Source organism: Pezoporus flaviventris, unplaced genomic scaffold (genome assembly GCF_033815535.1).
Source record: "Pezoporus flaviventris isolate CSIRO_AGI_PZ_B2104156 unplaced genomic scaffold, CSIRO_AGI_Pfla_v1 ptg000015l, whole genome shotgun sequence".
NCBI classification, from domain to species: domain Eukaryota; kingdom Metazoa; phylum Chordata; class Aves; order Psittaciformes; family Psittacidae; genus Pezoporus; species Pezoporus flaviventris.
In genome coordinates, this window is record NW_026892563.1 from 18,166,259 (window position 1) to 18,194,052 (window position 27,794).

Consider the following 27,794-nt stretch of genomic DNA (forward strand, 5'->3'; position numbering starts at 1 on the left):
CACACAGGCGGGGACGAGGAGGCCGAGGCTCGGCGTTCCCTTGCCCGGGGAACACCCTGTGCCTTAACCGGGAAGCATCAGCCACGATGCCTCCCACCTCCGCCATAGCGCAACCCCCACGGAACGCCTCTGGCGGGTGCCACAACATGGCGGCACCACCGGCACCCGGAAAGCAAGGGGAAGGAGTGGCGAGCAGCGAGGCGGGTTGCTCTAGCCAGACTCTCTACGCTCCCAGCCGTGCACACTCTATCCGCCGACCTCGGTGCCTCTCTATGGTCGGGAGGCCGCTTGCCGTTGGCAGGCTGGCGGCGGCGGGCAGCGGCCGGTAGGGGACGCTGTGGCCGCCCTTGAGACTGCTATCATGCTCGGAGAGCCGGGCCTGGGCCGCGGCGCGGGGTGGCGGGAGCGAGCGGCGTCGGAGCGGTGCAGTGCAGGGGGGTCGGTATCTGGCGGGATGTTCCGCAAGGCGCGGAGAGTGAACGTGCGGAAACGGAACGAGTCGGAGGACGAGGATGAGGAGCGCGACGAGGAGCCGTCTCAGGAACCGGCGCCGGCGGCCGGGGTGGTAGAGGAAGGAGCCGGCGAGGCCTCCATGGCGCTGGCGGCGGGCCCCGGGCTCCTGCCGCTGCCCGCCGGCTGCGTGCCCCTCGCCTTGCCCGGCAGCCCCGCGGCCTTCGCCTGCGCCGCGAGCTACGGTGCGGCTCTGGGCTTGGGGCTGAGCCTGGCGGGAGGCGATAGGACAAGCCTGGGGGCTCTGTCGGCGTCCGCCTTCCTGCCCCCCCCGCCGCCGCCACCGCCGCAGCAACAGCAGGGCAACGGGCTGCCAGGGCCTGGGCGTCCCAAGGAGAAGAAGCGGACGCGGGAGAACAAAGAGGTCCCTCGGGCCAGCCTGCTCAGCTTCCAGGATGAGGAGGAGGGTGAGGCGAAACGGCTGCCCGCCTTTTGGGGCTGGAAGGGGCCCAGGCAGCCTGCACCACCCCGCGGGAGAGCGGGCCTCTTGGTTTATGTATTTGTAAGGCAGTGGGGCTGCCCCGTGTGGGATGGGGGCGATGGGGGTGCACCAGAGGGGTAGAGCCCTGGAGGACGTGGTGAGGAGGGGCAGGGAGCATCGGCAGTCGCCTTCGGCCCCGAGCGCGACCCGGCTCCTGCGGGGCCAGCGTGCTCCCAGCACCGGGGTGGTGTCCCCGAGTGTTTAATTCCGGTTTAATGGGGCAGATTGTTCCTGCTTCGGTGTTGCCGGTTCGTGCCTGTTGCACCCGTGTGGCTTCACCTGGGTTTGTGCAGTACGCTGTACAGGGCCCATCGCTTGTGCAGCCCTCCTCGTCTGCCGCAGAACCGGCAGTGCTGGCTGGGGCATCTTTCTGGCAGCTTGGTGTCGAGTTTGTTTTCATCTGATGTGCTGGTGTGCACAGGTTGGACTGCCTGTTGAAGCTGCCAACGAGGTTTTGTTAGGTTAACCTTCACAAATGGTGGAAGAAGTGGCTGAGCAGTTTCTGAACCAGAGCTTTTGTAAAAATAACATAATTGTACAGTGCTTTAGCTAATAATTTTGCTGGGTTCCAGCAGGTACCATACTCATGAATTGGTCTGTTCATACTCAGTCTGACTATGGATAATGATTACTACATATTGAAAATTATCAAAAAACACTCCTCAAACTCCAGAGTTTGTGGCATCCCAGAAGTTCGGGATGAATAAAATGAGGAACATATTTTTCTTACACCTTTTGTCAGCAGGAGAGTTAATATGCATTTTGAAGTTTCTTAGAAGGAATTGTATTGTAATCATTGGGACATGGATTTTAAGACTGGTGGTTTGAAATCGTGACAGAAATACTGGAAACATGGAATCACACTATAGACTTAAAAACACCCAAACACTTGTGGGTTTCCTACATTAAACTTTGATTGATTTCTTTATTTTATTTTTTTTTTCCCCTGTGCTATTTAGTTCTTAAACTTACTGCATACCTTTTGGTAGGTTGTAGTGCTGCAGACATTTGAACTGGTAGTACAGCCAACACCAGCCATTCCCTTACTCATTATTTGTGCATATGTGTGGCTATGAAAAGACTTGACCCAAAATATTGTGGCTTCATGTTGTTTTCTTCCAAAACGCATGGTAACAGTGAAGGATCAGCTGGGTTTTGGTTTTAAAAAGAAGGTTTCTACAGTTAGATAAAAGCAGGCCATGTATGTACCCTGTTGTGTAACTTCTGCCTTATTTTCTGTATCTGTGCTGTGAGTGGGATGCATACACATGAAAATGACCACAAAAAAAATGGGGTAGACATGAGTCCACATGAAAGGATATCGGACTGGTTTTGTTGCAACAGTACAAATACAACGTCACCTTAAATTATGTTGTTAGTGGCATTTACTAAGTTCTGGGTGCAAAATTAACAGATTTAATAGGTCAGTATACTTCTTGGCAGGTCTAATGTAATGTTTTCCAACTTCTCTTTTAAAGAAACTGAAGAAGTTTTTAAAGTGAAGAAGTCAAGTTACAGCAAAAAGATTGTGAAACAATTGAAGAAAGAATACAAAGAAGATCTTGAAAAATCAAAAGTTAGAACAGAGGTCAATTCTCCAACAGATGGTAACTGCAAAGCTAACAGTACCTTTTGTAATGGAAAAGATTAAATCCTGTAGACGCAAATTACTTGTTTTCAGGATGAACTGTTAGTTTTCTAGAGGATTTAGCATTTAGAACTGAGGCAAGCATTAAGTGTGTTCATTTAAACCTTACAAATGCTGTTCTGAAGCTAGTAGAGTTCATATGGAAATGAATGTAGAAGGATGAAACTTGTCAGCTACTTACACAGTTGCCAGTAGACTGCAGTACTTTCTGTATTGCAGCTCTGTTTACGTCAGATAAATTTCTCCCTATGGAATTAGGAAGGAATTAGTGTAGAAGTGTGTCTGTTTCTTATCTGCCGGGAAATGTCCTTGTAACACATCTGAAAAAGGAAGATTTTTGGGGTGAGCAAGAGTGGTCTTTGTTACTGAGTAAATAAGAAGTCCTCAACAGCTGCCTGTTTGAGGACTTGGACCTTAGAGCAGACTTGCTGATTAAAATGACAGGATGAAAATTTTGGAGCAGAAGGATCTTTTAACAATGTACAGTCCTCCAGAGCTTGAAATAGAGCCTGGGATTTAAATTCCATTATACTTCTGTTACTGTTTTTTGGGAAGCTCATTGGTAAAGTGTAGTGATTCCTTTTACAGTTTTGATTGTTTTTTTTTTGTGTAGAGTAATAACCTACAACACTATGAGAACGAGCTGAGGGGCTTATGATCTAATGGTAGCAATGGTATAGCTGAAGCATGTGAGATTAGGGCATGGTCCCATGCAGAAAATTGCCCTTTTTTAAGTAATCTTAAATATTTTTAAAAGGCTTTGTTTGCATTTAAGAGACCCACTGGTTCTTTTTTATTGGAATCTTTAAGTTGCCTATGCAGTAGTGTGGGGCATGAGCCAAACCAGAAATGATTTCTCTGGCTAATGTTCAGGTGATCTGTGAAAACTTGTATCTTAATTCTGGCTTCTGTCACAAAGATCCTTCATTTTGCACGCAGCTAGTGCGTGCTTGTTTTCTGTTTGTCTGTCTTGCAGTCTCAGTAGTTGGTTTGGTTATAGTGCAAAAATCTCATGGCTGCTACTGAGTCAGTAGTCTGGATTCTCTAAGCAGATGCTAACGTCTGAAAACTAGCTATGTGCACCTGGATTTCTATGCATTTTTTTACTTAATATTTATAGCTGCTGCCTGTGTCTGCATGTTACCCAACTAATGCTGGTTAATGTTGCACCCAGCCCAAGAGGAAAATGAAAGGGTTCTTTTGGAATGAATCTCTTTGTGTGGAAAGATTTGGTGTAACACAGGCAATGCTTTCTAATTACATACGTAAGAGACTGTGTGAAGGTTGCACGTATAATCTTAATTACTGAGTTCCCTCACTTTTTTCAATACTTGGCAATATTGAGAATATTTAGTGGTCGATGAGGTGTGTGCTTTGTCAAGTTTTATTTTGAGAGGATGTCAGTGACTTAGTCACAGGTAAGAAGGCATATTTTACTAGATCTAGAACAATGAAATTATCATTTAACATTTTCATTTATTGGTTTGTGGGGTTTTTTGTTTGTTTGTTTTTTGTTTGTTTGGAGGTTTTTTTTTTACTTTTGGCTTTTATACCTTAAAAAAAAAATCAAAACACTAACTTTTGAGTGATCTTTATAAAAAGAGTAAAACATGGGCTTTGTTGTCTTACCAGTAGAACCACCACTAGAAAAGACAGGACAGATTAAGGATATAGGTCAAGAAGATGGGACTGCAAACAGCGAGCATGGTGAAGAAGAAATGGAAGTTGAAAGTGAGAAGGAAGAAGAAAAACCCAAAGCTGGTGGGGCTTTTTCCAGTGCTCTGTCGTCATTGAATGTTCTCCGCCCAGGTTGGTTTTGTAGTATGTCTAATATGTTAACAAAATCTTTAGCCAACTTTTACAGCAGACTAACTTGTGAGATTAGGAAATACTTTCCAGCAGTATATCAAGCATCTGGGAATTCAGGAAACTGCTGTTTTCCAAACGTGTTCAACTTTACAAGCCTTATTAAGAGAAAATGTTTTACTACAGAATGTTTCATCGTAATGTCAAGATTTTTGTCTGAGTGATGACAAACTAAGAAAATCTGGATTGGAAGAGGCGACTTACCATGAATTTTAACTGCTGTCTATTAAGATTCTGTCTTTAATTCGAATGTATCGGTTACAGGTCTGCAATGTATCTCAGGAGGTTCTAGGTCAGGCATTGAGGCCAAAGAAATCAGTCTGAGAAAGTATTTTTGAAACTGGTTTACAAACTGTTAGCTCACTCATGGTAGCCTGCTCTCCACAGCCTTGGCCATGTTTCAAGAGAAAAAGGATTTTCTAGTTGACTACCAAATAACTTTTCCTTTTAGGGGTAATTGCAAACTAGTGGCATAGGTACATTATTGCATCTCTAAAGATAATGCTTGCTTGGATAGAGTATCTCGTGCAAGTATAAAGAGAACCTGAAATTTAACTGGTTTTGCATGCTTAATCAAAGTAGTGGTAAAAATTGTTTGAAAAAATTGATTTTGGGGGACTTCTTTATATGATGTGTGTAAGTTGGATTAATTTTGTGCTAGAGATTTCAAATATTTTTTAATTATGTCTGCTTTTCTTGTTTTTCCTCAATTGTACAATCTCTCATATTAGCTTTGTCCAGTCTGGTGTCCTCTTAATCTGTGAGCTGTTATTGCCTGCTGAAATGGCTGATGGTTTTTGTTCATGCAAAATAAAAACAGGAGCGATATCAGGGCAGGAAGTGACCCAGTAAAGAATGTAATTTTCTTCCTCCCTTTGCAATAGTCAGCTCATGTAAAGGACGTCCTCTTCTTTGGGAATATTTCCCACAGGAACATCAAGCTCCTGCTGTTACGGCATGTGAGCTGCTGGAAGCAGAGCTGGACTTCTTGGGTATATCCCAGCTTTGAAGGTTTCTGTTCAGAAAGTTTGCATATGCAGCTTATAAGTTGCTTGCAAATGTTTCTGTGAGTATGGATTTTTGTTCTTGTCACATTTTTTTCTATTTACAAAATTAATTTGTTAGGGTGGCAGAGATTAATAAGTTTTTGTTGCAATGGTTGTTTAATGGTGCAAACATCTATCTCTAGGAGAAATTCCAGATGCTGCTTTTATTCATGCCGCTAGGAAAAAGCGTCAAATGGCTCGTGAACTTGGAGACTTTACCCCCGTTGACAGTGAACCAGGTAAAGGCCGCCTTGTTCGAGAAGATGAAAATGATGCCAGTGATGATGAAGATGATGACGAGAAGAGGAGGATAGTTTTTACAGTGAAGGAAAAATCCCAAAGGCAAAAGATTGCTGAGGAAATAGGTAAAACCTTTTAAGAAGGACAGCTGATAACCTTTCACATTGTTTCACTGCAAGTGCTCCCATTCAACATTTTTGAACAGCATTTTTTTCAAATGGGCATGAATCTGGAGTTGTATTCTGTTTCTAAGGAAAAGTACTGCATAATGGAATCTAAGTATAAAATTTTGAGCACAAACTGTATTTCTGTGCTTACAAGCACAGACTCCTCTGAAGCTGGTAGAAACTTAGACTAAGAATCAGTTAGTATTGTTCCTGTACTTTGTTTTTTAGGAAGTATATAGTTGGAAAAGAAAAACATTAGTTCTTTGGTGTAGCATTCTTTTTGCTGACAAGCAGGTAGAATAACTCTGGAAAAGAACAATTAGTGAGATACAAAGGATTTTAACATTAGAGGATTTTACCAGCAGTTAGTTGCAAATTTGCCCATTGGATTTTTTAAGTGGAACATCTGTGATAATAATTCACAGGCTAGTGTCCTTAATTCCTCATGAAGAGGAAAGGAAGATGCTCTGCGATGTTCCCACTGAAGCATGGTCTCTCAAGGTTTTGAACTCATGGCCCTTACTATTATCTTCTCGTTTTTGTTACCTGTCTGTTTTACTCGTATTAAGGTATTGAAGGAAGTGATGACGAAGCGTTGGTGGCAGGGGAGCAAGATGAAGAACTCAGTAGATGGGAGCAAGAACAGATACGGAAAGGCATCAACATACCTCAGGCATGTATTCAGTTGTGAACTCTTTTTGGTTTGTTTCTGCATATTTTGGCTAAATCCATTACAAGCTTCAGCAATTTACAGAAGGCTGTTTCATCTGAGAAGTTCATATGTAACTTCTGATATTCTTTAAAGAGAAGAGGTCAGATTTAAGTATCCAGTGGTATCAGTTTCATTAGTGTCTCTGTTCTGGGTAGATACTGATTGATTGTGGTGCTGTTAACAGGCATTTATTTGCAGCTAGACAGAGCTAGAATAATGCCACTTTGAAGACACCTCTGTTCTTGTTTATCATTGGGTTCATAGAGTCTGTGTAAACAGTGTGTGTTTCTTTGTTTCTGTATCCTGCATTGCAGCATAGAGTTGGAATTAGTAGCAGGTTGCACCATATGTTGCCTGCACACTCATAATGAAGTTGCCACTCAGTTTAAGAGGATAGTGGTCTTTTAAAACAAACAACAACAAAACCCATCACCCCACATTTCTGCAAAATCACAACGAAAACACTGATTCTAAGAACTTGTGTTATTCTGTTAAATAGCCACAGCAAAGTTGAGTATAGTCCCAAACACTTGGTTATTCTTGGATTTATAGGCTGGTTAAAATCGTTATTTCATATGATAATGATACTAAGGTACTTAAATGTGTCCATTTAAGAAGGTGCATCTGAGTGAATTTGTTTCTGTTGGAAGTTCTACACTTGATAATTAAATTTTGTAAATGTACCTGCCTACATTTCTTGCTTTATAACTTATGTGTGAAAGGAAGTTTCTCTTTTCTTTAAAATCTAATAGAGTACAATTGTATTTTCTCTTTCATTAGGTTCAACCAAGTCAGCCTGCTGAAGTGAATAATCTGTACTACCAGAACACTTACCAGACACTGTCTTATGGTTCATCCTATGGCGTTCCATACACTTACACTGCGTATGGATCATCGGAAACCAAGTCTCAAAAAACAGATAATACAGTTCCTTTCAAAACTCCCAGTAATGAGATGACTCCTGTTACTATTGATTTGGTAAAGAAACAGCTTAAAGACAGGTAGGACAGACCATCTTTTTAGACTTAAAGACTTGTCCCCTAGCTTTCTGTTCCTCGGGTGTCTTTTAGTCTCGGTGAGCAAACAGAGTTTCATCGCTGGAAAAGTACTGACTGGCACATCCATTAAAAAAAAAAGGCAAACAAAAAAAGCTCAAAGTGAAGATGACATTGATATTTTGTTCGAAAATCTCCTTGGATTGCTTCTATGGAAGTGAAGCTTTAAATATGAGGCCATTGATCTTGTTGAAGACAGGTCTGAGTTGCATCTTCTGGACACTGGACAGGCTTATAGTCAAGAATGGAAAGGCCAGTGAGGTGTTTAGCTTGTCAAGTTGTATTCCTTTAAACTGTGAATCAGGTTTTTCCCCTTCAGGAGACAGTTATAGTGTATACAGGGGTTTTCTTTTTAGTTTAAACACTCTAATCTGCTTGTCAGGTATGGAAAAGATCCTACTAAGTGAACACCCCAGTTGCAGTAAGAAATCATTTATAATCAACAGCTTGCACTTTACATGTCTTCAAAATTGGTTTGTATGCCTCTTGTAGTGTTAGAGCCTTTGACAGTGCATCAAGTTAGTAGGGGAATAACTCTGTTTTGTGTAAGCAATAGTTCTCCCACCACCACCGCCCCAAACCTTCCTTCCCAGTTGTACTTTTGGGCCAGCCTTGTACTATTCTACCCATCCTGTAAAAAGCTGTGGTAGTGGGCAGTCCAGGGCACTCAGCATAGTCTAGCAAATTAATTTAAACCATTAGCCTTGCTGTTTATTTAGACAGGAGAGAAAGCAACAAATGGAAGTTAGGGAATATGTCTTTGCAGTATTTCCCATATATAGTGCTTGGCACTTGCACTGTCTGTTTAATATCTCAATGGTCTGAAATAATACAGACTTTTGGATGTAAATTTGCTATTTATCCGTTGCCCTTCAGGTTGGACTCTATGAAAGAATTGCACAAAGCTAATCGACAGCAATATGAGAAACACCAGCAAAGCCGAGAGGACTCTACCAAGGCAATTGAAAGATTAGAAGGGTCTTCTGGGGGTATTGGTGAACAGTATAAGTTTTTGCAAGAAATGCGAGGGTATGTCCAAGACTTGCTTGAGTGTTTCAGTGAAAAGGTAAGGATGAAAAAACATTCATCTTTTTTCAAAAAAAAAAAAAAAAAGAAAAAAAAAGGGGATTCTTAGTACATGCCAAACACCATCTCCTTCTGTTTGCGAAAAATGTTCCCTGAGAACGTGTTCTTCTAAAGGTTTGGTTATTTGAGGGTTGAAAAGATAAATTTTCATCATGCCAAACTGGTGATCAGGAGCCAATCTTTCACAGTGTAAGAGGTTGCTGACTTTAGATTGCCTAAAACAAGCTTTAGATTGTATGTCATTAGAATTTTGGTAGATATTGCGGCATTTCAGCTTTACTCAAGATGCTGTTTTTTACTTGTGTTGAATACCAGGTTAACAAAAGTAAGGGCCGAATTGCAGCGTTGTTACTGTGTTCATAAAAGCATTCCAGAAACTAGCAAAGACTTGTATTTTGAATGTTATTATAAGACTTCCTCCTGCCAGGCAGTTTCATGTATTTGATACTGTTCTCATGTCTGAAGGAGAGTTTTAAAACTAGTATAGCTGTCTGAAGACACCCAGACTTAAAAATGCACTCATGTAGTGTGATACTTTTGTGTATGTCTAACTTGAAAGCTTGGTCTTCCTTTCTTGTGGTATTCATTATGTTTTAGTTATTTTTTGTAAGTATAACCGGAGATCCTGAAAATATAAATATATATATATGTGTGTGTGTATATATATACTTATATATGCTTTTTTATATATATGTATACATATATATTCCACACAGGAGCTGTAAAGTTCAGGTAGCACTACCTAGGCTATTGTTGTCTGACTTGAATACAAAAGTATTGTGTCTTCTTAATATATTAGCTCTCATAATTACTTGAGTAGTGGAAGCTGTTGCTTCTCTAGCTTGTTAGGTGTGGAAGAAGAATATAAAAGCATTCTGATTGCTGATTGGCTAGAGAGGAATTGTCCAGCATTACTACTGGTATTGGGAGAGTCCCATCTTCAATCCTGTAAACTGAAGAATAGCTGTGTCATGAGCTAAATCCCGGAAGTGTGGACCAGTTAATTCAGCCAGCTTCTTGATTAGTTAAAATAGATATTGTTCACTGAAGAGGCAGTAGTCCTGCGTCTGTGTTGGCATTATCTACTGAAGGGTAGTAAAGGTACTTGCCTTTTCAGCTGTGTCAGTGTTGGTTGCCCAGATGCCTAAATTCCTTCTTGAAGATACTTTTTTATATTCTTTTCTAAGATAAATTTGTATTTCAGGAGACAAGTTAAACACCTGCATCTCTATTCAGCATTTGCTTTCTGAAGACTTCTTGTTAAATCTCTCTTGGAGTAACTCTAAGTCACGTCTGGAGGTTTTCTTCGATAGTCTTGTTCAAGTCTTTTATTGAAGACACCATTCTGAGTATAAACCAAGCCTTTTAGTCTCTCGGATTTTGTACTAAGTGGGACGACTTACTGTTAAGTAATAGTGTTAACAATTTCAGTTCAGTTTGTAGAAATGTTACTGACTTACCTAGCTATACTAGTAAATAAATAAATTCCAGCCATTTAATGGCAATTTAACTGCTGATAATCTAATAAACAGGCTTGTTATAGTTGTTTTCTTACAATATGCCTTTCCGGGTAGTTGGTCTTTTAAGAATTCTACACCCATACACCTTCCTCACCCTTCCCACCCTCTCCATACCCCGTTTGCCATGCCAGTCCATTGAACTTTTAAGGCGTGTTTATCATCTGATGAGAAGGCTGCATGGAGACCTCATAGCAGCCTTCCAGTATCTGAAGGGGGGCTATAGGGATGCTGGGGATGGACTGTTCATTAGGGACTGTAGTGACAGGACAAGGGGTAACGGGTTAAAACTTAAACAGGGGAAGTTTAGATTGGATATAAGGAGGAAATTCTTTCCTGTTAGGGTAGTGAGGCACTGGAATGGGGTGCCCAGGGAAGTGGTGAATGCTCCATCCCTGGCGGTGTTCAAGGCCAGGTTGGACAGAGCCTTGGGTGGCATGATTTATTGTGGGATGTCTCTGCCCATGTCAAGGGGGGTTGGAACTAGATGATCTTAAGGTGCTTTCCAACCCTAACTATTTTATGAGTCTGTGATTCTTAGGGGCAATCACAGTGTTTTGTTGTTTTCAGTTGGAGGCTGCTGCACTACCTGTATGTACAATGAGTCACAAAATTAGGAGGTGATGTTAGTTTAACAGGAGCATTTCATTTATTGTGATGTCCTATATATCCCTCAGTTCTTTGGCCAGATCATCTATTTTAGAATTTGGTGCTTTCAGCAGGACAGAAGTACTATCAAATTCAAAACCAGTAGCTCACAGGATACTGCAGGGTTTTGTAAAAAGGAGGCAGAGGGAGGGGATAGAGTAGTAAAATCAGTATGAGGTTTTATTTAAATGAAATAATGAAGTGCAGCAGGACAGTAAATTCTTCAATTGTAGAAATAAATTAACTTCAGCTTTTTTTGTATAACCTGTGGCCCTGACTACATATTTAAAGTGTGTATGTTTATAATCTATAATGTATGTAGTTGTAATATACATAAGTATATAAAATGTGTATCCATGTGTGTAATAAGTGTGTATATGTGTGTGTGCATATGCACATATATGAACACATAACCTAAATATGCATAGAACTAGGTCCCTCCCTCTTCTTTCAAATGTGATGCTTTGATGCTTTCTCTTAATTTTAGACAAGTTATTAGACAAATTCACATTGGTGCTGATCTGAATGAAAAAGTGGTTTGCTGAAGTACTAATGGGTTCACAATATACTTGTCCACTCCAAAGGAGTCTGTTCCCCTAGAGATTTCTTGTATGTCTAATGGCTTAGTTCTGGAGAACCAAAGCTGTCATTATAAATTAGACTTTGTTCCCCCTACCCATCTTATTTCTGCACCTACTCAGCATTCTCAACCCTTCATGACCCCCAGCCAAGCGAAACCATGTTTACTGTTTTGAAGAAAATCTGAATGTTAAAAACACTTTGTTCACTGGTAAGGTGCAGCAGAGAGTATATATATTATACAGATTTTAGAAACAAGCAATAGAAATGTCAAATCCTCTATGATTTTTTTCTCTCCAATAAATGATAAAGGCCAGTGGAGTGGGAGCTGCTTGCATGAGTTCCTTCAGAAGTAATTACTGTCAAAATTAGGCTTTCTGAGAAGGCTAGAAAGTGATAACAGTATCTTTACCTTGTGAATGTAGCAACATGCAAGGGATACAGAAAGATTAAATTGTTCTGAGCGTGTCTTTGACAGCACAGTTAGATGAACAGTTATTTTACCTGCAGAAGCAGATTACCAAAACACAGTGTGTCAGAGATGGGGGACTGTAGGTTGAAATTATGCTTGAAGTCTAAACATTCAGAGAGGTTTTCACTTTTCCTCTTAACACTGTTTACAGTAAAAGTGAAGAAAAAAGAACCCAAACCACTGAATTCAAGGTATTGACTAAATAAAACAATAAATGACAGCTGTAGCTTTACAGGAGTCAGTGAAATTATCAGTTATTCATCAACCACAGTATTGATTATAGAAGAATAACAGCTTCTAAGTCTCTTGTGTTTTAAATAGGAAGTGTTTTGAGTTGATTTATATAACTGAATACATAGCTGCTTTTTTTTAATCCTGAGGCAATTATAGAAAAAACTTCTAGGGATGCTTTGAAAATTTCATTGAACTTGTCCATGTTAGAATTCCTGTACACTCGTAAGGAAGAATCTGTAGTTTTTGTGGTAAACTACAGTGAAACTAGTTGTTTGGTTTTTTTTTAATATTTCTCTTTTCAAAATTGTCTTAAATACCAAATACCAAATTCCCGTGCTGGGATATTGTGACTTCCAATTTCTCTCTACTCTATTTTCTCCAAAAGATGTGTGTAGTTTGGGTTGTTTCGCAGTTGCTTTTATTTTAATCCCCGTAGGCCAGTTTATACCGCAGAGCACTAATACTTCATCCTTTTGATATCTCCTCTGATGTGTGTGTCATTCGCAGATGGCTGAACTGACCCTGTAGCTCTGATCTCATAATCTTACATTTTATTGGAGGAGTTTCTTCAATAGCTGCTGAGTCATGTTCTAAATTACGTCAGGAAACCATTTCCGATTTTTATCTTTTGTTTTGCAAAAAACCCCACCTTAATTCTGTCTGGTAGGCAGCAATGAAATACTTATCTGAAAGGCTGTAAGACTGTGGACTAAAGCATATGTCTTGGAGGTAAGGACTTAACGTGTTCATACCGAAAGGAGATGCCTTTCCAAATAAAGAGATTGTGAAAAGTTCTCTTTTGCATCTGAATATTTATAATAATCTATTTTTCACTTGTCCCAGGAAATTAATTTTTGCAAAAGTGTGCAGTGATTCTTACATATTTAATGTCAGGAGATTTCCAGATGTGACAACATCATCTGTTTTTGTTATAGCTGCTACTGAAGTTTAGTCCACTTGGCAGGGGGAACAAAGGCAAAGTGGCAAGCCTGGTGTGACTTTAAGTCTGTATCACTCAAAGGTTATACTTAATGCATAACTCACACGAATTGTACAATTTAAATGATTCTACTGATTTGAATTTACCTGTTGGGGTAACATGCTTACGCAGCAGCTTATCGCATTTCAGTGATAGTATTTCAGCATAAGCTAATAGGAGTTATAGCAAAACAAAAGCTGCTGGCTTCAGGAGATTAGGCTCATGTTGGTTTGGTTTGTTTTTTACTGTATACAGTCAGGTTGTTTTCTCATTAAAGCACAGAATACTGCAACATTCTTGTTTAAAGGTAGAGAAGAAACAGAGGTCTGAGAGTTGTAAGCACCGTAACACGGTATATAACATGCTTGGTAGAGAAGACAAGGGTACTTGAAGTAACATTTCAGCTCTTTAAAATGGTTGTCTTGCTGTGTAGACTCAATCAACAGAAGTTACTTTGAGAACGCTATTGCTATGGTTGAAAGGTGTCGGCATTAAATGCATGCTTTTTCATCACATTGAACTATTTACTGGTCTAAATGATACCAGTGGGTTAAAGCAAACAGTTTGTGCTGCTAGAAGTACAGTGACAGCATTATGCTTCGGAATAGTATGGAACCCCAGAAACTAAGCACCTGAAGAACTTGATATTACGTAGTGTGTTGTATTTTTACAGGTGCCTCTGATTAACGAACTTGAGTCCGCAATGCACCAGCTGTACAAACAGCGAGCTTCCCGCCTTGTCCAAAGACGACAAGATGATATTAAAGATGAATCTTCGGAGTTTTCAAGCCATTCAAGTCAGTCCATCTTGAAGGTTTTTATTATTCATTAAACAACCTTGTTTACTTAGTATGGCTTAATTTAAATGTAAATGTTTAAAGTATGACTGCCTTAATGTTTATCCTTACTCTTGACATGGGTAGAGGCAAGTTTAGATACAGTTCTCTAATCTGTTTTGTTTTAAACTCAGAGCCACTTGTAACTCTGACTTTACCTCTCCTTTCTTTTGCTCCTAACTGGATTTTCTCTTTCCTAGCACTGTAAATGTATGCATGGTGGCAGTGGTAGTAGTGGTAGCATGTGACTCCTGATTTTCTTCTTTTGTCAGAACTTCTTTTTTCTCATAACCTCATCTATAAATTTCCTGTAACACTTACAGTTAATTCTGTACAAAGCCATGAAGCACTGGGCTAGAGCTGATTTCTATCTAATGCTCTATTTGTAGGCAGCAGAAGTATTTCATTTCAGACACTTAACTGGTAAAACTAACGAACTGGAAGAGACTGGTGCCATTGTTAAAAATCAGATTAGTACAAAATGACCCTACAATTTAAGATTAGTCAGTTAAAATACCTTCTTACTGTGACTGTGGATGGGGGATTCTCAGTGAGGAGTTTTCTGATGGTGATTGCTCTTCAGTATGTGAAACTACGAAAGTATAAATGTTAACTTGGATGGAAATACACATTCCTTGGAGGAGGTTTTATTCAGCATGTTACATGATGGGTAAATATATTAATGGTAGTCATCTTTCTGCTTTGGAGAGCTTTCTGTTTTTAAAAATGGTTTTCTTGTCTGTCCTATTGCTGACATAAGATCCTATAATAAAAGCCACTTTCTATTCTTTCACATTGTGTCCAGAGATGAAATTTTGATAATACTGTTAGCTAGAACTTACTAAGGGTGATAAAGTGCTAAGGCATCAGAGCTGCTCATGCCTTTACAGAGTGGTTAGCATACATGTTCCTTTTAGGACTTTATTTGCAGCCGCAGGCATCATATGTAGGCCTTGCAGTTTTACTATGAAAATGCTGTTGTAAAAATTAGAAACCTAATGTACTAGAAACATGTTTCCTGAAAGAAGCTTGGAATAGATTATTTTGGACTGGAATTTAATTATGGGGTGGAAATAGTTGTCATTGTCAAGGCTGGGTTTTAAAGAGAAATTTTATTTAGTATCTGTGAGTCTTGAGAATGAATTTCACTGTGTCTAGAAATAGTTCTGTTCTGTCTCTGAAATTACCACAGAAACTAGGATTTGATGCCAGAAATTGATTTGGTGCATGTACAGACATAGGCAATCTGCTTTTCTTCATGCAGTGTCAGAACACTAAAGGGCTAGAAGTGGATTCAAGTTTGTCTGTCAACTTTTGCTTTATTTCTCTGTAAAGACAAGCAGCTGAGCTTGGAATAACATTTTAAGAATTGAACAACTGATGGCTTCATCAGTATAAGGCTCTTAGTAGTTCCGATACGGATTTGGAATAATTACTTAGATTATTGTTAATATTTTTAATGATGGATTTGTAAATAGTTTTAGGTAAAACATTAAATTTGCTGCTGTGAAGTTTGGGTAGGCTTTTGTTTAAATCTTGATGTTTATGTTGTTGTGGGTGGGCTTGAGCACTGGCTAGCACTCGATCCCCTTCTAAAATTTACCCAAAAAGGATGAACTGGAAATACTTTTGTGTCTGGCTGCTGGTTGGCGATCAGCTTCATTGGTTAGTGGTGGTGTTTTCTATAATCATTAATGTCTATAATGCAGCTTAGAGGAGGGAAGATTGTTTATTTTCCTGTAGCTTTTGGTGTGTTTAAAACTTTAGGCAGTCTAAAGCAAAATGACAATGAATAGAACTCCCAAATATCGTATATTCCTTCTCTGGTGACTCCTTTCTGGCTATTTTTTTGTTCATTTTCTTTTCAAAAGATACGTGGTGAGCATGTTTATGTAAGGAGCGCCTTTTGTTGTGGAACTTTCAGTTTAAGCAATTTCTTTTAAATGTTGGCTTTTATATTGTTGGGCACTGTTGTGAGAGGGACAAGAATGAGGTATGGTGAAAACTATTTGATGTTTAAGTGGAGATTTTTCCAAACCCCACTACTTCCTCTTTTAACCTCTATACATGTGAATTCAGGCTTCTGGGTGCATCTTTTTTTAAAACTTCAACCTTTCTGCTTCAAATTACTCTTAGTTTAAAGTAGGTAAAAGGCTCTTATGACACTGCCTGCAACACATTTATATAATCATAGATAAGCATTTTAATTTTCATCCATCTAATTTTACAGATAAAGCACTGATGGCACCAAATCTTGAATCTTTTGGACGAGACAGAGTGATCTATCAAGAGCAAGTAAAGCGTCGAACTGCAGAAAGAGAGGCTAGAAGGTAGAGTACTGAGATTTCTTGTCTGTTAGGAGTCTTTGCTGGCTTGCAGAATACAGTTGTCCTGTGTCACTTACTAATGTAAGTAACAATGTTTGCTCCTTTCCTGCAAAGGGAAAAAAACACTTAGGCTGGGCAGGGGTTTTCTTACATATTCCTGCTTACCATGCAAGTATACAAAACAAGGCTCTGTGACATAATACTGATATAAAATCACTAAAAGAGCACATAGTAGACCCATTCTGTATCTATCTTGTCACTGCTGGTTTCTCTTCCTTCCATTGTTTGAGGCAGCAGTATAGCTGTGGTAATGTAGTGAAAGTGGAGGGGGTTTTAGCCTGGATTTCCTTGCATTGAAAGTTATGACAAGCTTAGGTGGATCTGCACATTGCATGGGGGTAAAAAAAAAGCCAGTAATAACTGGTTTATGTTGCTGATCTTTTTCAGAACTCGTCGTAGACAAGCAAGAGAGCAAACTGGGAAGATGGCAGATCACCTTGAAGGCCTTTCCAGTGATGATGAGGAAACTTCGACAGATATTACAAACTTCAACATGGAGCGAGGTAGAAAAGCTTCTGAAGTTCTATGTAACAAAATTCAGAAAAAAAGGCAGAAAAAAAGAAGAATTGATCCAAATGCAGCCCTGTCCATATATTTCACCATATTTTGGAGAAAGTTTAGGAACTATTCCTTGCTGGATCATCAATGTGACAAAACCAGTCTTGTTTCACCAGGCTGTTGTGCAGCTTGCAGCTGACAAAGTACCCATCCTTACTGAGATTCTCTTTAATTGAAACATTCTTTTTCTGGCAAGCAGTAAGATTTTCTACCTTCAAGTGGATACTTCTAATTTGTAACATGGTTTATCATTCTTCAAACCTCTGCTTGTTTCACATGTGAAATTCTGAAAACCTCAGTGCTTTAGAAACCTTTAGAAACCTTTTTTTATCTTTTACAGCAGCAGTTAAAATACTATTCCAGTGGCTGCTGTGAAACCAGTAGTGAAGAAAGTGGAGCATCACTATAGTAATCCCATTCTCTTATTTTGAACCTTAGTACAATTATAATTATCTCTGATTAAAGAGAATTTAATCAGTTTAGAAGAAATGTGGAGAAGGGGAGCAGCAAGGATCACACATGAAGAATTGCTTATGTTGTGTATGAGAGAGGATTAAACAGTTTTACAATCTTCAGCTAGGAGAACAATGTTGACTTTTCACAGTATGAGAGCTAGGGGCATGAAATGAATTGGTAGGATTGGTTTAAAGTAAACAAGTCACTTCCCACAGAGAGTGTAATAAAAATGCCAAAGTCATTGCTGTAGGAGGCTGTGGAGATCCAAAGTGTGAACAGATTAAAAAAGCAATTAAATGAAGTGTCTAACAGTGGGATCCTTCAGAAGTGCAAACAGTTTCCACACCTTTAGTTCCTGGCTGAGTTACCAAAACTGGGGGTGCAGGGAGAGCTCTTTCATAAACAAAGCAACTGTTCAGGGTTGTTAGGTGCTATAATTAAGTTTGCCAAGTTAAATGATCTAGATTAAAAATTCAGCATGGCTGAATTGCTCTTTGCAGCTTGGCACTTTTACGTGTACTAAAGCCTTTTACAGTATCACAGTATGCTAGAGATTGGAAGGGACCTCAAAAGATCATCTAGTCCAATCCCCCTGCCGGAGCAGGAACACCTAGATAAGGTTACACAGGAATGTGTCCAGGCGGTTTTGAATGTCTCCAGGGAAGGAGACTCCACAACCTCCCTGGGCAGCCTGTTCCAGTGTTCTGTCACCCTCACTGAGAAGAAGTTTCTTCTCAAGTTTAAGTGGAACCTCTTGTGTTCCAGTTTGTACCCATTACCCCTTGTCCTATCATTGTTTGCCACTGAGTAGAGCCTGGCTCCATCCTCGTGACATTCCCCTTTATATATTTATATACACTAATAAGGTCACCCCTCAGTCTCCTCTAAACTATAGAGACCCAGCTCCCTCAGTCTTTCCTCATAAGGGAGATGCTCCACTCCCTTAATCATCTTAGTTGCCCTGCGCTGGACTCTCTCCAGCAGGTCCCTGTCCTTCTTGAACTGAGGGAAGTTTCATCAGTTTCTGAGTAAGCATAGTATTTCTAAAGATTGTTTATTTTTAATCATTTGTAGCTCTCATGTTAGTCCAGAATGAGCAGTGAGCTATGTGGAACAGAGGGATGCGCTTTGTGCCTGCTGACTTCATTTGTAGCATCTCTTCTTAATTCCAGTGTGAAAAATGTGTTTATATGACATAATCTTATGGTTCCCTTAGGCCTGTTTCTACTTTCTAAGCATACTAGTTACATTAGTTGCGTATAGGTTACTACTATAACTAAACATTTAAAACTGGCTGCAGCAAAAATGACTGATGAAAATGAAACTAACCCTAGGAAGTGGAAAAGATGAAGGGAAAGTAATATATGGAGAAAATGTTCTGGACTGCATAGAATACTGGTACTGTCAATATAAAACAACATAAGGAAGGTGCTAAGAGATTGTTATACTTTCCCAGTGCTAAGAGCCATGTTACGTTCAGCAGTTCAGTTTGGTGTCTACCAGTGCCCCCTCAGTCTGACGTGCTGATTCAGTTAGCTTATCTGAGTTGCCCTCCTGTACTTGCACTTGGATGCACAAAGTCATAGCATAATTTGGGTTGGAAGGGACCTGGAGGTCAGCTGTTCCAAACTCCCATGCAGAGCAAGGCCAGCTTCGGAGTTAGGTCAACACTTGAATACAGCCCAGTACACACTGATCGTATGAAACGCTTAAAAGTGAGATCTGTGATAAAATAGTACATCAGAGACTAATCATGTGCTCTTGTTTTTATTACTTTGTATTCCTGAGACAGAAGTAACAGAACTTTTAAACATGATGGGGTTTTTGTTTGTTTATAGGAGTTTGCTTATGCCAGTGAGTATCAAAGTCGCTCTTGAAAGAGGTATTACAGGGAATAGGTGATTATCTTCTCACTGTTTTTCTCCCCCACCAGATCGTATATTGAAAGAATCCAGCAAAGTTTTTGAAGATGTTTTGGAAAACTTTTATTCAATTGATTGCATTAAGTCACAGTTTGAAGCTTGGCGCTCAAAGTACTTTGCTTCTTACAAGGATGCTTATATTGGCCTTTGTTTACCAAAGCTGTTTAACCCTTTAATCAGACTTCAGCTGCTTATCTGGACTCCTTTGGAGGTAAGGTCCTCTGCAAGCAACTTCTACAAAGTGGTTCTTTCACACTTCTGCAGAGCAAAGTAAATTTTGATGTGTGCTTCTCATAAACGCGTGTTCTAGGCAGAACATTTTCTTCATTTCTCAGGAATCAGGCTGGCCTGTGTTTCTTAAGGAAGTAGTGTCATTGCTTCAGAAGTAGGGGAGCACGTGAAGTAATTTACTCGCCCTTGAGACAGATTAAGAGACTTGAGGCACTCAGATCTTGAGGCACTATTTCTTTTTTTTTAATTTCCACTGCAGATGAGTATCTGACATGTAAAGAAAAGGGACTAGGTTTGAATTGTGCTCACTTGCTGCTTGCCCTGCCTGCTTAGCATACTTTCTGAAGTTGTTGTTCTGTTTTGTGAGTGTATCATACTTGCGCATATACTATTCTTACTTTTATTTTCTTTAATGTGTTGACTGCAGATCTCTATTTAGAAATCCAACCTCAGTTCTTTATTCACTAGGGCAAGTGTCGAGATTTTGAGACTATGTTGTGGTTTGAATCATTGCTGTTTTATGGCTGTGAAGAACAGGAACAAGTGAAAGATGATGCTGATATTTCACTGTTGCCTACCATTGTAGAGAGAGTTGTTCTTCCTAAATTAACAGGTATAGTCTTGGAAAGAAAATGGGGAGAAATGCAGGGGTGTGGAAGCTGATGTTTGTGCTTTTGGGTCTTACTGTTTTGTAAATGATTGCCTGGCTGTTGTTAGTACTTGTATTTGAGCATTTGCAAAGAGAAGTATATTCTTTAATCTCTTACAGTGATTTCTGAAAATATATGGGATCCTTTTTCTACAACACAAACGTCCAGAATGGTAGCAATTGTACAGAAGCTAGTAGATGGATATCCTTCAGTGGTGAACGCAGAAAACAAAAATACACAAGTAAGTTGTTTTTTTCTTAAGTATCTTGCATAAGTTAAGAAATTTGGATATATTCTTTCTACACTATATTGGAGAACACAGCATGCTTTGTGAGGAGCAGGAAAGACTTTTGCAGTTATTTAATGCTCTGCAGCCTTGTCATGGAGAGTCAAGTGGTGATAAATTAGGAGGAGGAACTTGGTGAAGTCTCCCCAAAATAGATGCTAGATATAAAAAGAGATATCAAATGTACTAAGAGTTGTTGATCTGTAGTTTTGGTTTTAGGGCCAGCTACAAATAGTTAGGCTTTTCTCTTTTTTAAAATCTTTGTAACCTTTTCAAATGTATTGCTTTGAAATTTGATTGCTTTACTTACCTTCTGTGAATGCAGGAATTGATGTCATGACTTCAGGTGCCACAGCTGATGCAGTGTATGAATTGCTTTTAGGATAGTGGAGACAGGCCAAAGTGCATGTGTATGGAGAAGTTGGAAGATTAAAAATTACAAAAGTCCTGACTTCCTAGAAGCTGTGTGATCAGGCTTAACTATAAAGTAGTTTCATTGCCTTCAGTTTTTATTGAAAGAGTCAAATTTCAAAATGGCCTCTGTCAAATTGCCTCTGTTAATTACTACAGGTTTCTCTAAGATTTTCTATATATAATGTGCTAAGTATGCCTGCCTTCTACTGTTAGGGTCATAAATGTTCTTTGTTGCTTTGAAAATCAGTTTGAGTGGGTAACTACTAAGTGCATTGGACACTTTAAAAAATGAAATTATCTGTTTCAGATGCTTTTAAAGGCATTGTTGCTAAGAATGAGGAGAACACTAGATGATGATGTATTCATGCCCTTATATCCAAAAAAGTAAGTTTGCTTTCAACTACGGTGTTAGATCTTTATTTGCAAGTTGGTGTCTTCGGTCCATAGTTAACAGGGTTTTTTTCCCAGTATGGTTCACTGGCTGGATACAGGAGATATTTCGTTATCATACTGTGAAGATTTAGCAAAGACAAACAGGATGGAAGGGAATATTTACAGAGATGAACTGTGTGTGGGTAGGAGGAAGCCAGCAAACTCCAGACAGAGGTGATCTTGGTTATTCATTAAAGAAATCTCTTACTTTCCAGCATCTTAGAAAACAAGAACTCTGGTCCATATTTGTTTTTCCAACGTCAGTTTTGGTCCTCTGTTAAGGTAAGTCAGTAAATACATCTGGTAAATCTTTCATCTAGACAGTGTAGCAATGAAATCCTCTTCAAATCTGTGAAAAATGGTAGATGGAAATTGCTTTAACTACATTTGAAAGAACTCTAAATTAGGGTTCTTAGTCTTTGATAATGCACTGTGCCCTCTTCAAAAGGTTGCCAGTGAAAGTGCCATCATTTTAACTTGTATGTTGTGGGTTTATTTAGCATACTCAACCTATTTTTTTTTAATGTCATTGGGCTTAATGTCATTGTCAGAATAAAATATGCTGCTTTTATTTCACTTACGTTGGAATGAGAGAGTTTGGTTTGTTTTGTTTTTTTTTTTTACATATAGTCTGAGAATCTCCATGAAAATAACTTGGCTCCTTTTCAAAAGCTTACTGCTATTTGTAAAGTATAAGAGCATTTGTAATCTTGAGTTTAACTGAAACAATAAAGAGTGAGAAAGAAAAAGTCTCTGTGTGTGGAACATGCAGTACAGAGTTTGCAAAGGTCTGTAAGAATCTGTGACTGTTGTAGTTTATTTCCAATAAAAGGTTGTGAAGAAAATTAACTCCCAACTACACAGGAAAGTAAAGTATGAGTCATAGAATCACAGAATAGTTTGGGTGGAAGGGACCTTTAAAGATCATCTAGTTCCAACCCCCATGCCAGGGGCAGAGACCCGTGGTGATTGAGCTGCTGATCTCCATGATCATGCAAACAGAAATCTTATCTGGAATTTTCTATTCAAATTGCAGCAGTGAGGGAGACTGTATTCCTAATAAGCTTCCAGTCACTTCATTTACTTAAAATATTTGGCACTGAATTCTTACACTTTGAAATAAAAGTCAACTTCATAAATGCTGCTTAGAACAAAAAATGCACAAGGTTCATTTATTAAAATGCTGTTATTAAAACAGATTGCTTGTTTAGGGCTTGTGTGTCTTTTAAGGGTGAAATTGTCTGCCTCTGGCAGTATCTGTTGAAGCCTGGGCAGCTTAAAACAGTGGTAACAGCACAAATGGTTCTACTTTAGAGAAGCATTAAAAATACAGCTGTCTTGCACTAGCAAGTCAGTTACAGTATCAAAGATGAGCAGAAGTAGAAGCTGGGAGGCAAGTGCTTATTTACCATTTCCTGATGATGTGCCTCAGCTCTACACTCCTGGCTAGGCTCATTTGTATGAGGGTAGCAGCAATTCTTCACAGGCTGCATGCCAGTGGGGAATAACAGCTGTACCAGCTGGCTTAGCCAGCATCCCTGGTGACATTTTGTGTCACTTGTGCCTTGGAAGTAAGGCTTTTGTTGACAAGGTGGCTATGAATTTGCCCCCATATGGCATATGCTGGGCATCACTTGGCTTGCCATCGATGCCAGGTTTTGAGAACAAGATGGCTTAAAACTTTAATCTTTATTTTATGATTTCTTGTGCAAAACATGAGCAAAGTTGAGATGGTGGTGGTTGTATGAGAATTCACAACACCCTAGGCTGGTACTTTATGGATTCTGAATAGTTTTGAAGCTAACAGAAGGCGTATTTCCACTGCTTACCTTAGCCATGCTGTTGCATTTAAAAAAGCTCTAGAGTGTTTGATCAAAGTTTCAATACATTTGTAAATACTTATTTTCCCTGTGTTGTATTTTCAGTTATTAGGAAACTTTCTCCAGTGGTATGGAATCCTTTCAAACAAAACTCTTCAGGAACTGTCAATAGATGGTCTGCTAAACCGATACATACTAATGGCTTTTCAAAACTCTGAGTATGGAGAGGACAGCATTAAGAAAGCTCAAAGTGTAAGTAAAATCAAACGGTGTTTAAAATGACTTGTAATTCACATTTCAACTGAAGGAAAAATGTAGTTAAAGCTAGGTTACCTATGATGTCTTGGCTTTCACATTCCAAAGTTAAAATGTCAGTGAAAAATAGAATTTTTTACTTTTTCTTTTAATACACAAAAGAAAGAACTTTCTCTGCCTCATGCTTGTAGATAGTTCAGGTATAGCATCCATTTCAGTGGTTTACTGCTTGAATTTTGGATCTTTTTTGGTGAGTTTCTCAGTATTTCACTCAGTTGGGCCTTGTCACTGCAGTGTTACCTGGCAGGCTTCAGAAATCGTGTTAGATGGCTTTTCAAGTTTTGTTATATTGTGTTTAATGTTCTTTTTCCTGTTATGTCTAGGTAATTGCCTGCTTTCCTAAACAGTGGTTCACTAATCTAAAAGGAGACAAAACTATTTCTCAGCTAGAAAACTTCTGTAGATACCTTGTTCATCTTGCCGATACAATTTATAGAAACAGTATTGGTTGTTCTGATGTGGAGAAAAGAAATGCAAGGTAACTTCCTTTGAGTTAATGCGATTGAAATTCTTGTGCTTTGTGTTATTTTGCTGATGCACTCAAACATGGGTAAATATCTTTATAGTGCTGCATGTCTTTTGAAACTTCTTTGAATTCAAACCTAAGAAATGTTATGGTATGGTAGATGGGGAGATTTTTAAGGTGTAAAACTGCAGCTGCTGGAATCCTGAAACATCTGTAGTATGTTTTGCACTGCTGCTTAGTGTCACTGATTCTGGCAGATTTTGTAGCTACTGGTTTTGGGTTGCTCCACCTTGTGAGCCTGCTGCCAATTCCTGCATAATGGCTTCTAAATTACAAACCGTGCTTTTGTATACAGTACAAAAGTTCTGACTTTATTTACACAGCCAGCTGGATGAACCTGTTTTCCCTGGTCATTTTACTGGTATCTGAAAACCAGCATAATTAAAAGTTCAGATTAGATCCATAAATGTTTCTGCTGGCCAAGTAACGTGAAATGCTATGGGTGTAGCGTCCTATGCTCAAACTTAGAAAAACAAGTTATTACACTGATATGCAGGACTGTGTTGAGACTGGAAGATTGTTTATTCCTGTGCCGTGGCATGGGAAGCAGAGGTTTCAAGGCCAGTAGTTCTGTTGTTCCAGCAAACCTGAAACTTGGAATGACAAACCCCCTTGCTACCTGCATTAATCATTCTTGATAGTTGAACTTGCTTGAGCCATTGTTGAATTACTTGTCAATTACTGATGCTCTCCAGGGGATTAGATCTTTTTTGCTTTTTTATCTTATGCACAGCACTGAATCATAGAGACAGAAATTCCCCTTAAACCGTAGCAGAGAAATCTTGGTTAAGAGGGTCGGGTTGTTCTTTTTTCTGGTGTCAGGTTTTTTTTTCCAGTTGCCATGTTGGTTATTAGACACTTTTCAGAGCCACTTTTGGCTGTGGCATATGAATCATCTAGTTTTCCGAGAACACTGAGCTTTGTGCCACGCTGGGTTGCTTTTCATCTGCTTTCAGGTTATGCCTCAGAACTTTTGTGTCCAAAGTACTACAATAGTGTCACATAGCAATTTAATTTTCTCCACTATTCAAATTCCAAAAGGACTTAATACTACTTCATTTCTAAAACCAGAATGCCCTGCCTAGCATGATACTGGAATTGAAATGAAGGAGTTGAGATAGAATCCGGTAGAAATTAAAACTTCCTCTTTTTTGTTAGACTGTTCCTAAATTTGAAAGAGCTTTCTTTACCAGCTGGAATGATAACTTGGTAAAACTTCTGCATTGGAAGAGAAACATCCAATTAACAATTTTTTTTCTAGTGAATTCTAATATAATTTCTGTCTTATGTCCTCCTACTTTTTTCCTGGCATTTAACAAATCTATTGCCATTGCTCCATTAAGCAGATGAAATAAGTCTGCAGCAGAAATACTACTTTTTATAAGTGAAGAATGTCTTATCTTTTTTTTATAAAGCCTAGGACAGTTGTTTGAACTACAAAGGCGTTCATTTCTGCCAAGAGGGAAATGTATCTTTACCTATGTTTTCCAAACATTGGATGCTTTCTCACAGATCAGCCAAGTTCATTTTTACGATTGATTTACTTCTGTTGTTTTTACTGAGACCAGTCTAAATTTCATGTCCACCCTCAAAGCAAGGCACCAAAATTGTTCTCGACAGCTGAAGAAGTACAGTCCTCCTGACAGTTAGTTCACTCTTAAGCTTCCTAGATTGACCTGAATTGTAATGCAGCCTTTTTAAGACATGCATTAAAGCATACTTGTTGCCTTGATTTTATTTTCTTTTTTGGCTGAAACATTTATCAAGGGAGCTGTGACTCACTGCACAATACCACAAGTAATCGAAGACTTTCTCTTGAGATGATACTGCACCTCATATTAAACCATATTGTATGATTAATTCCTACTCCCAAAATACATTTTCCAATCTCAGTACAAAGCTGATACCCAGCTGATTTTATCAGACTAAGCAAGCGGGGCAGAGGATGATGTGAAGTTATCTGAAACTGATTTGCTATATGGATTCATAATGTAGTCTTCTGCTGAAATACTACTACTTGTACATGATCGTTCCATTCCTGTATTGATTTCTCCTTCCCCTTTTTTAGGGAGCACATAAAGCAGATCATAAAGCTTCTAGCAAGTATCCGAGCACTGGATCATGCTGTGACAGTTGCAAATGATCACAACATAAAAGAGTTAAAGATTTTAATAGAAGGAAAATAGACTTTTCTGATAACTCATTTTGAGCTTTAAAACCATTCCTGATGTGTAATTTATGTACATATGTAAAGTTTCTTAAACTGTAAAGTATTGATCTTTGTTTTAATACAAAGTGCATTCTTATATACAGCATCCTTAAAAATAAAAAAAATTACTTCTTTGAAAACAAAAATGGAATCCCAAGATTGTCATTTTTCCAGAAATCAGATTTTTCCTTAAAGTGTCTCAAAATCTTGCTTACAAAAATACTTTGTACCCATGATTAGTAGTCATCTGCTCTTGGTAATTGTTCCATGGTTAACTGGAATGTGTATAATATATTATGTGTAATACAATTATGTGTATGCATATATTAATACCACCACATTGCTTTCACACTGGATATAGAGATCTTGTACTGTGGGAGTAAGCTTTTCATTTGCTCAAAATTACTTATTTTGACAATAAAGTGATCATATTATTGGTCAAAAGGGCTGGCAAAACATTCCAATATGTGAAAATCATTTGAACTAAATAGTAGAGACACTTTCAGATGGAACCTGACCTTTAAAAAGCAGCTGTGCTGCACTCAAATTGGAATAGCCAAAAAATAGTTCGCATTCAGACTATGGAACACATAAGAGTGTTCTTGGAACCAAAACAGGAAGGAAATCCCAATCATAACTTAATTATTTTTTACTAGAGGCATACAAAGAGATTGTTGTATTATACTTGTGATTATTGCACAAGTATATATGACAGCACTTCCTAAGCCTCATTTTTCATTTTTTAGGAATAATAGTTTACCCATGAACTCTGGACACTTGTTTCCTGTACAAGTTGGTTAAATTCACATTTTTTGTCTTTTGGGTTTTGGGGGTTGGGTTTTATGGGGTTGAGGGTGTTTGTTTTGGGGGGTTTGGTTGGTTTTTGTAGCTTCATACATGGAACCTGATTTTTTTTTTCTGATCGGTATACCAAGCAAAATGAAGGTGACGCAAATTTTATATCCCATGATTTGAAATATTTATAGTAAATAATCTAATGGTACACTTCCCACCAAATACCATCTACAAATAGTCTTAAAAAAAAAAAGGCATTTAATTTGAATGTAAATTAAAGAGAAAACACTTTTAAAATCTGGTGATTTATATCAAACACTGTTGGGGTCCAAGGCATGGGAATAGCTGTAATAGCCTTGGATTAAGAGCTATTTCCACGTGTGCCCTACTCTTTCAGGGAACCGTAGCAATAAACTGGCATACTGAATAACATAAGAAATCATCGTATTTTAAACTCATGTCATCTGGTATAAATGAGTATGTTAATGTACAATCTGTAACATGCAGGCTTCATTTTGACACTGAACAATTGTTTTTCTGAACTGTTGGGATTGATGGAGTACATTCAGAAATACCTGCTTTTAAAAAATTGTTTCAATAAACTCATCTGTCAAGGAGCTGTTGCAGTGCAACTTGGAACGTTTTATTCCTTTGGGAAGGTGAGAAAGGAAATTATATGTGCACTAGCTGACTCCATTTCAGTATGTCAGAGAGAAA

General features: G+C 38.8%; 1 protein-coding gene across 3 annotated transcripts; it reads left to right on the top strand.

The window, feature by feature from the left end:
• The first annotated feature begins 209 nt into the window (after positions 1-209).
• On the top strand, positions 210-27,694 carry PAXBP1 (PAX3 and PAX7 binding protein 1). Of its 3 annotated transcripts, none has more exons than XM_061453629.1 (18): positions 210-917; positions 2,470-2,598; positions 4,272-4,448; positions 5,695-5,790; positions 6,528-6,631; positions 7,451-7,671; positions 8,602-8,791; positions 13,914-14,037; positions 16,307-16,406; positions 16,851-16,966; positions 19,411-19,610; positions 20,099-20,243; positions 20,400-20,521; positions 21,288-21,364; positions 21,628-21,694; positions 23,338-23,484; positions 23,871-24,025; positions 26,142-27,694. In XM_061453629.1, the coding sequence occupies exons 1-18, from the start codon at positions 362-364 to the stop codon at positions 26,257-26,259; spliced, it is 2,844 nt and encodes a 947-aa protein (XP_061309613.1). In that variant the 5' UTR covers positions 210-361; the 3' UTR covers positions 26,260-27,694. The 3 variants fall into 3 exon arrangements, with proteins under 3 accessions (XP_061309613.1, XP_061309611.1, XP_061309612.1); XM_061453627.1 differs by having other exon boundaries at positions 212-917; positions 5,695-5,916; XM_061453628.1 differs by having other exon boundaries at positions 212-917; positions 4,275-4,448; positions 5,695-5,916.
• Positions 27,695-27,794: the final 100 nt, after the last annotated feature.

Coding starts and splice junctions, on each gene's coding strand:
- PAXBP1 (XM_061453627.1), top strand. CDS start 362: ATGCTCGGAGAGCCGGGCCTGGGCCGCGGCGCGGGGTGGCGGGAGCGA. Junction 2,599..4,271: donor GGTCAATTCTCCAACAGATG/GTAACTGCAAAG, acceptor TTGTCTTACCAG/TAGAACCACCACTAGAAAAG. Junction 7,672..8,601: donor AAGAAACAGCTTAAAGACAG/GTAGGACAGACC, acceptor GTTGCCCTTCAG/GTTGGACTCTATGAAAGAAT.